Here is a 12859-nt window from a genome sequence, read left to right on the forward strand (position 1 = left end):
TCATCAAGATAAAAAGCTTTTGCACAGCAAAGAAAACAGTCGACAAAACCAAAAGACAATTGACAGAATGGGAGAAAATATTTGCAAATGACGTATCAGATAAAGGGCTAGTATCCAAAATCTATAAAGAACTTATCAAACTCAAAACACAAAGAACAAATAATCCAATCAAGAAATGGGCAGAAGACATGAATGGACATTTCTCCAAAGAAGACATCCAAATGGCCAACAGACACGTGAAAAAGTGCTCAACATCGCTCGGCATCAGGGAAATCCAAATCAAAACCTCAATGAGATACCACCTCACACCAGTCAGAATGGCTAAAATTAACAAGTCAGGAAACGACAGATGTTGGCGGGGATGCGGAGAAAGGGGAACCCTCCTACATTGTTGGTGGGAATGCAAGCTGGTGCAGCCACTCTGGACAACAGTATGGAGGTTCCTCATAAAGTTGAAAATAGAGATACCCTATGACCCAGCAATTGCACTACTGGGTATTTACCCCAAAGATACAAATGTAGTGATCTGAAGGAGCATCTGCACTCCAATGTTTATAGCAGCAATGTCCACAATAGCCAAACTATGGAAAGAGCCCAGATGTCCATTGACAGATGAATAAAGAAGATGTGATATATGTATACAACGGAATACTACTCACCCATCCCCCAAAAAATGAAATTTGGCCATTTGCAACGATGTGGATGGAACTACAGGGTATTATGCTAAGTGGAGTAAGTCATTCAGAGAAAGACAATTATTGTATGATCTCACTTATATGTAGAATTTAAGAAATAAAACAGGGCATCATAGGGAAAGAGAGGAAAAAATAAAACAAGACGAAATCAGACAGGGAGAGAAACCATAAGAGAGACTTAATCATTGGAAACAAACTGAGGATTGCTGGAGGGGAGCAGGGTGGGAGGATGGGCTAACTGGGTGATGGACATTAAGAAGGGATTGTGATGTAATGAGCACTGGGTATTATGTAAGACTGATGAATCACTGCCTTCTACCTCTGAAACCAGTAATATCTTATATGTTGATTAATTGAATTTAAATTAAAAAAAGACATTATTTATATTTATTTTTGTCATTGAGTACAGATAAAGAATATAAGTAAATTATTTACAAATTTCATTTGAAAATAACTACACAATACAAAAGGGGGTGCTGCCTGCTCTAAACCAAGCAAAGATTTATTTCAGCAAAGACACGATGTTTCTTCAAAAGACCAAGAACAGCCATGGTCAAACTTCTAAGGAAGGAGGTTTCCATGAGAGCAAGAATGACGGGATGCTTCAGGAAAAGACATGGTAATAAGCAGAGTATCCAGATGCAGGGTTGAACTATAAGCAGTGACTGACATGAACAGTGATAAGCTCTGACACAATTTCCAGGAAAGAAGAAAGCCATAGATATGTATTAGTGACCATGCAGGACTTAAAAGGAAGCAGCTGCCTTTGAAAAGATACACCTCAGGGCAGGAAGTAAGGAGGTTGGTCACAAAAAAGCAAGTAAAGGACCTAACTGGAGAAGAAATTATTGAAGAAGCTGACTTTTCTCCCCTAGCATTTACCAAAGATTTTCTGAGGCAGCCAAAAAACCAGCCAGGAAAATTTCAAAAAGATAACTTATTTTGAACACAGTTTAAAGGTCCCTGAAATCTATGAAGCTGTGATTCCAGTCAAAGCCTCAACGGCCTCATATTTTAAGAAGGCCCAGTCAATCCAATCCGTGCCATGTTTCTTCCAGCAGAATTAATACTCAGAATCTTTACAACAAAGCTTTTATGCTAAATTTTGGGTTTTCATAATAATACTTGTAAAAATACATTTGAAGATGTACCATTTAGCTTCATGATGAATTTTCTCTTTTTATGGTTGAAATGGGTTTCGTCATTTTAACCCATAAAATCTTCAGGAAAGAAATGATCTCTCACCACCCTATTTGTGACCATTGTCCAAAAACCAATTACGTCCTAAGTTCAGGATCACCTACAGTCATTTTTTTTAAAACTCTTTTCATTTATATCATTTCACTATTTACTTATGACCTAAAAATCTTTTAAAGTCTGCCATCTGCAGTCATTTTCAAAAAATTCTATGGTAAGGGTATAACAAAGGCTTCTGACTTCTGTGAAGCCTGAGAAATGATCATGGATTAAAATAACTGAACTGGGGAGGCTATAAGAAGTCATGAAATAATGAAAACATGACTAGAACTGAGAGAGAAATCACAGAAATAAATCTTTAAGGACTTAATTTATAAAAAAGAAAGAGGAAAATAACACAAGTGTGTAAAATGGTGCTCTTCAGGAATAAGTACATATGTGTATGACAAACAACTCTAGGTAATGAGAGGAGAGGTAAACTGAAGAAAATTGTAGAAACTTTCCTAAAAATAAACCTCGATTACAAATAGTTTTAAGAGTTTTTTCTTAGGGGCGCCTGGGTGGGTCAGTCAGTTAAGCCTCGGACTCTTGATTTCAGCTCAGGTGTTGATCTCAGTGTCGCGGGTTCAAGCCCTGAGTTGTGGAGCCTACTTATAACAAAGAAGATTCTGAGCCCAGCCCGGGGTGGAGCACAGAAAGCCCAGGAAGATCCACAGGTGGCGGAGGCATGAGCCCCTGGGCAGTCGGCTCCTTCCTGGTCTCTCCTTCCTCACACATCAGCATGAAAGCCTTTAGTGCAATGAGGCCTGTTAGAAAAAAGTCTTTTGGACCACAGCCTGGTCATCTCCTGGAGCAAAGCCCTGGTGGAGGACCCGATGAGCCTTCTGTACAACATGAACGACTGCTACTCCAAACTCACAGAGCTGGTGCCCAGCATCCCCCAGAACAAGAAGGTGAGCAAGATGGAAATCCTGCAACAAGGCATCTTGGACCTGCAGATCACCCTGGACTCGCACCCCACTATTGTCAGCCCATACTACTAGCGACCCGGACAGAGCCAGGCATCCAGGGCACTGCTGACCACCCTAAACACGGACATCAGTATCCTGTCCTTGCAGGCTTCTGAATTCTCTTCTGAATTAATATCAAATGACAGCAAAGCGCTCTGTGGCTGAATAAATGGTGTTCATGACTTTCCTTTTCTTTGCACAAGAACAACGAATTCACAGGATCACTGAACTTACTTTTTTAAGATTTTATTTATTTATTTTTTGTGAGAGGGAGAGAGAAAGCCCCTGTGCACATGAGTGGAGGGGGAGGGGCAGAGGGAGAAGCAGACTGCCTGCTGAGCAGGGAGCCAGATGCGGGGCTCAATCCCAGGACGCTGAGATCATGACCCCAGCCGAAGGCAGACGCTTGACCGACTGAGCCACCCAGGCACCCCCTGAACTTATTTTTCAACCATTTCACAAGAGGAACAACAAACTGAATGGACATTTTTTAAAAATGGAAAGAAAACTAAGAATGACCATCTTCCCCAGGGTGTTCTCTGACCTGGACTGTGATATTAGTTATTTATGAAAAAGACTTTTAAATGCCCTTTCTGCAGTTGGAAGATTTTCTTTATATACTATTTCCACCATGAGGAGTGAAAACATTAAAATTGTAAGGAATTTCCCAATTAAAACAGACTTTGCCTTTTTTCAAAGGTGGAGCGTGAATACTAGAAGAATCCAGTATTCAGTTACTTAAATGAAGTCTTTTGGCCAGAAATGACCCTTTTGACGCAAGCCTAATGAATGCTGTGTGTGTATATATATGTATGTATATGTGCACGTGTGCGCGCAAGCACGTGCATGTGTGTGTGGTGAAACCTTGTGAACTCTTTAATTAGAGTTTTCTTGTATAGTGGCAGAGATGTATATTTCTGCATACAAAGAAAGTGTAATGATGTACTTATGCTAAACTTTTTATAATAGTTTAGTTGTAAACTTAACCCTTTTATACAAATTAAATCATGTTTATTGAATGGTGATTGCCTGCTTTATTTCAGAGGACCAGTGCTTAGATTTTTATTATGCTATGTTATAACTGAGCCCAAATAAATACAAGTCCAAATTTATGTAAACTGTATAAGATTATAATAAACATATCTGAAGTCAAAAAAAAAAAGAAAAAGAAACGAAAAGAAAAAAAAAGGAGGTTTTGTTTTTTTGAAGTAGCCCAATGCAGGGCTTGAACCCACGACTCTGAGTTCAAGAGTTGGACATTTAACCGAATGAGCCAAAGTTTAAGAGTATTTTAAGCCAAATATACCAAGACTGAGAAAATTAAGAGCTGGATCATAAATAGATAAAGCCTTGTTAACAAGGAAGAACGATACTTTGCAGTCAAGTCTAAAATCACTATTTACAGGGGCGCCTGGGTGGCTCAGTCATTAGGCATCTGGCTTCGGCTCAGGTCATGATCCCGGGGTCCTGGGATCAAGCCCCACATTGGGCTCCCCGCTCTGCGGGAAGCCTGCTTCTCCCTCTCCCACTCCCCCTGCTTGTATTCCCTCTCTCGCCGTCTCTCTCTGTGCCAAATAAATAATCTTTTAAAAAAAAAATCACTATTTACCAAAAAAGGACAGATCATCATATTGTATTCTGTAAACTCATAATAAAATACAAAAGGTACCAGAATTAGAGATCTGGAAGAGTTAGGATGTACATAAAAGAAGGTATAATCAACCAGACATTCATAATCCTAGTATGTTTAAACACTGCATCCTAGTGTGTCTAAACCAAGAAGTTGTGCATTTGAATAGCTTGCATTCCATGAACAGTCAGTGAAACTAACGTTTCTTTAACTGGGATGTGGGTACCCTCTGGAATATGCCAAGCTCCTCTTCTTGAGGCATTCATTTTACTTGAAGAATTAAAACACATGTGAACATATAATGAAGAATGCCAAATGTGCATTACTTTCAATGACAAAATACTAGATTTCAAACAAAAATCTGCTGTCTTTGGCCAGTATGGTAATGTTAGCTGTCAGATATCCTGGTAGGAAATTCTTAAGTGTAACTTCAGATACAGTTTAAAGAGGGCAATAAATTGTTTTGAGAGTGAAGTTACAAAGAAACGAGCACACTGAAATGTCTACTTGCTTATCTCAAATAACCCAATCATTTCTCAATTATGACCAAATTCTAAAAAGCCCCAAGTGCTCCCAAAGAAGTACTTTAAAAGGAAACTTACTTAGGAAACCAATTTAATCCCAGGTGCTCTGTCTTGGAATATAGTATTCTTTCCACCATGTCATAAAGTGGTCTCCAAGGTAACTCCAAATCATCTCTTGAAAGAAGTTCCTTTTTCCTAATAAAAAAAAGTAACCATATATGTATATATTCATGCACAGCTGTTTATATTACACCTACTACACAGGGATGACAGTTGTTAAATGCTGCTGTCATCCTGGTGGGCCTTGCTTTTCCCTATCCACAGAAACTCACTGGTAGAATGCAGTAGTAGGAAGAACAATGCACCAGATTCTTACTGCTGCTCAAACCTCAAAGAGCACCAGGTAAAAGGGGGCATTTAAATTTGTGCCACCATTACTGCCAATGAATACCCTATTTTCCCATGTTATCTATGGAGTATTTAATTGTTTCCAGCATTGTGCTGGGTACATAGGCATAAAGAATAAATGATTCATGACTCCTTCAGGATCTTACCACATACATAATGGAAGAAAACTAGTTTAAACGAACATCAAGTAACATATATTTCCATGTGTGCTACAAAACAGAAGGCCTCACAAGGAGACAGAATTTTAATTAATTAACACGTATGGCTTAAACTTATGATAAAATTTTCTGCAAACTTTTTGCAAACTGGCAATTTGGGACTTGGGTCTTCTTACCAAAGAACACTTAGCTCTTGTTGCCTAAAACCTTGAAGAAACAAACCAAAAACTGTTAGCAGAAATCACAGGAAATGTACTTACTTTAACAAGTTGATCAAGAGACGGGCAAATCCCTGCATCATGCTGATTTCCAGTTTTGGAATTGATACCAGCTCATACAATAACTTGATAAAAAGAACATGATCTTCTTTGCTAAATTTTCTCCCATAAAGTCGAATATATCTGCAACAGAAAAATCAATATAGCCTTTAAAAATAAGTTACCCATATTCACTGCCAGCATTATTCACTGCCAAAGTGTGGAAGAAACATGAATGTCCATCAATGGATGAATGAATAAACAAAATGCAGTGTGTATTTGTGGTGTGTGTGTGTATTATTATTATGCTGTGAAATTAGCCAATCATAAAAGACAAATACTGCACGATTCCACTTATATGCAGTATCTAAAATAATCAAACTCATTGAAACAAAAAGTAGAATAGTAGTTACCAGGGACAAATGGAGGTGGGGCAAACAAGGAAACACGGAGTTATTCAAGGAGTACAGAGTTTCAGTTATGTAAGATGAAAAAGTTCTGAAGATCCATTGTACAATGTACATATGCTAATAATACTGTAGTGTACACTTAAAAATTGTTAAGAATAAATTTGTTTTTGCCACAATAAAAAAAAATATGTATTATGACACCTTAATTTCAAATGCCCTTGATGTTAAGCATTTATATCTTTACTCATTATGTAGGAAAAATTATTCTGTTTTAATTAAGACTACCAAATAATAATTTAATTAATAAAAGGCTTATAATGATAACTGAATTCTCATCAACATTCAGTGACCAATTAAAATACTGTTGTCTTATTGTTGTTTGGTCTTAACTGGCCTTTGGCCATTAGTATCCCTGAAATGGGTTCCTTTGTCCCCTTCCTTTTATTAAGTAAGTGCTCATTCAAGAGAATTATCTGTTTATATATAACTCCTAAAACTACTTAAAAACAGCATATCACAATATAAAGAATAAAACAGAACAGGAGAGTACAGATATAGAAGTTTACTGTTTAACCACAGAATCTTTGAAGAAAGAATAATGGTTTGCTTAGAATCCTAAAATACACCAAGTTACATAACTTATAATACCATGTGTTTCTGAGTTAACTCACAGTTATACTAAAATTAAGTTACTATCAAAAATAATATAGTATTTTACTTCAAAGTTATACATGTTTAGTTTTTTAACTTTAGATAACCAAGGTAATCAAAAGCATCGACTACAAGCAAAGGAAAAGGTGTCCTAAAAAGCAAGAATGACTAATTAATTATAGACTATTTTAAGGATGCATAAGTAACAAAAACTTAAGTAACCAAAACTACTTAGAACAAATTAGTGAACACTTAAAAATCATAAACACCTTTGAGAAAGAATCATTTTACAAATACATAAACCAACAGAAAAGATATTAATATTCCTTATATGTTCTTTAGCACTGCCCCAATAGCTAAGATCAAATTGAATTTATGCTTAACTTCTAAAATTAGGGTATCTAACTGCTTTTCCTTTCCAGAAATTCCTCAAAATTCTTGGTCCACTAAAAACATACTTTTTCATTTTCTCAGGCTGTTGTGTATTTATTTATTCATTCAGCTCTTTTCTCTTGTTTCAAGACAGAATCCCATGATTTCACCTTAGTACTCTGTGACCGGATAGTATAGACAGCAGAGCAACGAGAGTGAAATACTGTTTTGCTTCTGCCAGTAATTACTGTGCAAGTTTCTTAACTACACTGGGCTGGTAAAGCAAATGGAATAGTGAAGGCAATATATAAAAACCCTAAGCCCAGGGCTACCAGGGGCACTTTAAGTTGCTGAATAAACGTGGTACAGCCTTCTGCAGCCTCCCCTCAAGTTCACTCTAAATTTTGGAGTAAAAGGTAGAATCAACACTACTTTCAAATGAAAGCAAACTATATTCCTAAAAACTACACGGAGAAGAGTTCAAAGAACCATCCTTTGCTTTCAGTGGCTACTTCAGGTCTAGCCAGGACTCTGGATGCCCCTGGAGCTCTGTACTTTCCTCTGTGGCTAGGATACTTCTGGACAAAAACTGGGGAAACATGGCTCTAAGTCATCGAAATAACTTAGCTACAGTCCACTGCATTTACTGCAGTAGAAAGGCAACTATACGCTTAACATTAGGAACACAAAATTCAGAGCCCCAAATTTAATATTATGAAAAGAAGAGACCAACAGGGGGATTCCTAGAGGAGGTAGAACTGCTGACAAAACTAGAGATGTTAGGGGATTACTCAGAAAGAAACCTTCTATTTTCCCTGTCAACCAGGAAACAGTTCCTGTCAACCAGAAAGTGGTTCTTGTCTCAGCATTTCTCAAAATGCAGTCCAAGAAAAATTTGTTCTGAAGAGCACAAAAAGTACAAGAAAATTAATAATTGCTTTTCATAAAAATTGAGAAATTCCGTTCACAATAAAACACTATTAAAAGTGAAAAGCCCAATGTGATATTTGGAATACATCCACCTGAGAAAGTACTCTTATGCAAATTACATAAGAACTCCTTCAAATCAGTAGACACAACCAGATTTAAAAAAAAAAAAAAAAAAAGGCAAAAGACTCAGGCAGGCACTTCTCAGAAGACAACATACAGATGGCTAATAAGCATATGTAAAGATACTCAACACCCTTACTCACCAGTAAAAGCAAATTAAAACCACAGTAAGGTATCACTTTACACCCACCAGACTGACTAAAACTAAAAAGCCTAATAATATCTAGTTTGGGTGAGAATGTGGGACAACCGGACCTTTCATATGTTAATGGTAGGTGTATAAAGTCGTATACCCACTTTGGAAAAAGTGCCTTGATAATACCTAGCAAATGTCTATTGGACTGTTTAAAATGCATATTCCTGAGTTCCATCTTAAATCTAGACCATTAAAATACCAGGAGTGTGAAGTGCAATAAAATTGTTCAAAAAAATTAAAAAAAATACTCAGGGTGGAGACTAAGAACCTTCATTTTTCAAAAACTACTCCAGTTGGTTTTTCTGTATATTTATGTTCAAAAATCCTACTTTTGACCATATTGATAATCTTTTCTTTTTCTAATTTTCACTTTAAGTTTTAGAACTAAAAATTACTATTAGAGGTCTCAAAATACTTGAAAACCTTGGTAACAGTCATGATTGATCTTTTGAACAGAGTTTCTTAAACTATCCAGAATATATAGATGATGTCATTATGTTCCATCCTCCCACAGGAGAGAAAAACTATGAAAGATAATACAAAAGCACTTTTTAATTGCTTCCTTCCTCCTCACAACCTTATACGTATTAATCAAATGTTTTAATTTTTAATCTCAAGCAAAGAAAGGCAGTAGCATACCAGGAACAGTAGTTATTTAATAAAGTGTGCAATACTGTCAAGGTTTTTTCTACTATACAACCTGAAGATAGTTTACTATTCATTACAAGGAAGTTTGAAGTAATACAAAATTATACGTTACTGAAATGAACTAAGAATTAGAGCTTGACAAGAGGCTAAAAATACTGGTTTCAATACAAGCTTTGTCATTCACCAGTTATTTTTCTTTAAGGCCATCGCTGGGTTTCTAAGGTTCTAACTTTAGCCATCAATCAAGTAAAATTAATATAATTTCAGAACAACATTAAGACTATTTGTAATTATAGGGGCGCCTGGGTGGCTCAGTCGTTAAGCGTCTGCCTTCGGCTCAGGTCATGATCCCAGGGTCCTGGGATCGAGCCCCGCATCGGGCTCCCTGCTCCGCGGGAGGCCTGCTTCTCCCTCTCCCACTCCCCCTGCTTGTGTTCCCTCTCTCGCTATCTCTCTCTCTGTCAAATAAATAAATAAAATCTTAAAAAAAAAAAAAAGACTTTGTAATTATAAAAGATGTTAAGACATTTAGCAATGACATTTAATCTTAAGTAAATGCTTTATTTTGGGTAGTCCTACTCAAAAGACAAAAAAATGGAATTTTACTTATAAAATTTAAAAACTAGAGTTTAACTATATTCATCTAAAACACTGATGGATCTTTTTTTTTTTGGAAAGATTTTATTTATTTATTTGAGAGAGAGAGAGAGAGAGAGCACAAGCAGGGGGAGGGGCAGAGGGAGAAGCAGGCTCCCTGCTAAGCAGGGAACCCCATGTGGGACTCAATCGCTTTTAAAAAATCCTACATCTAGGGTCGTCTGGGTGGCTCAGTCAGTCGAGTGGTTGAGCATCTGACTTGATTTCTGCTCCATGCTCAGTAGGGAGTCTGCTTGAGATCCTCTCCCTCTTCCTCTTCCTCTCGGCCCGCCTTACACTCTCTCTCTCTCAAATAAATAAATCTTAAAAAAAAAAAAAAAAACCACTCCACATCTAACAATACATCCTAAGTAAAAATCTAGAATATCAAAGTCAAAATACCAAAGTTTTTCATTGCACATTTGCAGTAAAATTTTCCTGGGGAAAAAAAAGGAAGCCGACATAAGAGAATGGTTTGCTAAATTGTGGTTTATGCCTTTAGATATAATGCAGTCATTTAAAATATGTTTTTAAAGCACTTTAGTGGATGTGAAATGAAATGTCTTATTAAAAAAAAAAAAAGCGGGATACAAGGGGCACCTGGGTGGCTTAGTCAGTTAAGCGTCTGCCTTTGGCTCAGGTCATGATCTAGGGGTCCTGGGATCAAACACGGAGAGGGGCTCCTGCCTGCTTTTCCCTCTGCCTCTGCCCCGCCCCTGCCCCCTGCTTGTGCTTGTGCTCTCTCGCATGCACTCTCTCTCTCTCAAATAAATAAAATCTTTTTTTTTAAGATTTATTAATTTAGGGGGCACCTGGGTGGCTCAGATGGTTAAGCGTCTGCCTTTGGCTCAGGTCATGATCCCAGGGTCCTGGGATCGAGCCCCGCATCGGGCTCCCTGCTTGGCGGGGAACTTGCTTCTCCCTCTCCCTCTACTGTTCCCCCTGCTTGTGCTCTCTTGCTCTCTCTATCAAATAAATAAATAAAATCTTAAAAAAAAAAAAGATTTATTAATTTAGGGGCGCCTGGGTGCCTCAGGTGCCTCTCCCACTCCCCCCTGCTGTGTTCCCTCTCTTGCTGTGTCTGTCAAATAAATAAATAAAATCTTTAAAAATAAAAAAGATTTATTATTTATTTGAGAGAGCACACAGAAGGAGAGCAATGTGGGGCTCAATCTCAGGACCCTGGGATCATGACCTGAGCTGAAGGCAGACACTTAAACGACTGAGCCACCCAGGCGCCCCAATAAAATCTTTTTTAAAAAAAGCAAGATACAAAACATATATGAATACAACCAAAGAAAATATATAATCATACATTAAGATTAAAAGATAAAACAGACACCATAACACATTACCTCTATGGTAAAATGGAGTGATTTTCATGTTTTCCTATATACCTTTGTTTATTCTAACTTTCTTAAGTAAAAAGGCATTATTTTTGTAATTAAAACATGTAAAAACATTTCATATCAAATTTCTGTTGTAAAATACAATGTTTAAAATTAGGTAATCAATATTTCTGCATTTCTACATTTCTTTTAATAAAAACAGCCCTTATCAAAGACTACTAAAGTCCTATTTAAAAGAGCACAGGAGTCAGGTTGTAGGGTTCTCCCTAGCCAAAAATGACACCAGAGCATGAATCACGGTAATTACCTGCAATGTATGTTTAAATCCATTGAGTTCATAATGAAACTAAAAAATATAAATACAAACAAAAGAAAAACCCCACAGATTATGCCCTTGAAGAATGCTATGGGACCAAGTCATTATCTTAAAAACTGGTAAATAGGGTGCCTGGGTGGCTCAATCTGTTAAGCCTTGGACTCCTGATTTCAGCTCAGGTTGTGATCTCAGCTCATCTCAGCTCTGTTAGATCCAACCCTCCCTCGGATGAGCCCACACTCCGCGGTGAGTCTGCTTGAGTTCTCTCCCTCCGCCCCTCCCCCTACTTGCATGGGCATGCGCTCTCTCTCCAAAATAAATAAATCTTAAAAAAAAAACTGGTAAATAAAGAGAACCAATGAAACATTTATCCTGGCTTCTATAAGAATTGTACCTCAGGGTAAACAATAGTTCAGGAGTAAAAGTTTTTTAGAGAACTGCAGCTAATAAGCAAAGAACCATTTTGCAATCTCTAAAGAATGCAGAATGGCCCTTAACATCACAAAAAGAGAACCAGGGATTATGCCTCTCCTGATAAAAGTATACCATATACCTAATACCTAGTCTTGAAAAAGAAAATGAAATTTTATGTGCTGAATAGAAACAACAAAATCAATGACTGTCTTTAACATTTCAATCAGACTTTGACTAAAGGTAATTAAAATTATATAATAAAGCTGACTTTTTTAAAAGACAAAAAATGAGATTACAGAAACTGTGCCCTCTTTTCAATCTTCTGTGGAATACCTATAAAACTGGTCATAAACTCACTTAATTCTAACATGGACATTATTCTGGCCAAACAGTCTGATTATAATAAAACATAAATTAGAAAATATTAAGATGGTATAACAAAAAGAAACCAAATTATTTAAAAATACACAGTCTTAATTAAATAGCCAATATCAGACTTAAGGCATTCCCCCTCTAAGAGGCACTTCTTTATTTTTTTTCTATTTTTTTTTATTATGTTATGTTAATCATCATACATTACATCATTAGTTTTTGATGTAGTGTTCCATGATTCATTGTTTGTATATGACACCCAGTGCTCCATGCAGAACGTGCCCTCTTTAATACCCATCACCAGGCTAACCCATCCCCCTACCCCCTCCCCTCTAGAACCCTCAGTTTGTTTTTCAGAGTCCATAGTCTCTCATGGTTCGTCTCCCCCTCCGATTCCCCCCCTTCATTCTTCCCCTCCTGCTATCTTCTTCTTCTTCTTTTTTTTTAACATATAATGTATTATTTGTTTCAGAGGTACAGATCTGTGATTCAACAATCTTACACAATCGGGGCGCCTGGGTGGCTCAGATCATTAAGCGTCTGCCTTCGGCTCAGGTCATGATCCC

At 37.2% G+C, this 12859-nt stretch overlaps 1 protein-coding gene and 1 pseudogene across 2 annotated transcripts in view; one reads left to right on the forward strand and one right to left on the reverse strand.

Moving 5' to 3' along the window:
• PSME4 (proteasome activator subunit 4) overlaps positions 1–12859 on the reverse strand; it is a 111692-nt gene that overhangs the window by 85766 nt on the left and 13067 nt on the right. For both annotated transcript variants that reach the window (XM_081832018.1, XM_081832017.1), the window contains exons 2-3: positions 5883–6023; positions 5135–5251 (exon numbers count right to left, since the gene is read on the reverse strand). In XM_081832018.1, coding sequence (XP_081688144.1) covers positions 5135–5251; positions 5883–6023 — 258 coding nt within the window. The remainder of the gene's footprint in view (positions 1–5134; positions 5252–5882; positions 6024–12859) is intronic.
• On the forward strand, positions 2674–3119 carry LOC102734424 (DNA-binding protein inhibitor ID-2 pseudogene; annotated as a pseudogene).

The sequence above is a fragment of the Leptonychotes weddellii genome, chromosome 10 (genome assembly GCF_054177405.1).
Source record: "Leptonychotes weddellii isolate Sample4059 chromosome 10, ASM5417740v2, whole genome shotgun sequence".
Classification (NCBI taxonomy): domain Eukaryota; kingdom Metazoa; phylum Chordata; class Mammalia; order Carnivora; family Phocidae; genus Leptonychotes; species Leptonychotes weddellii.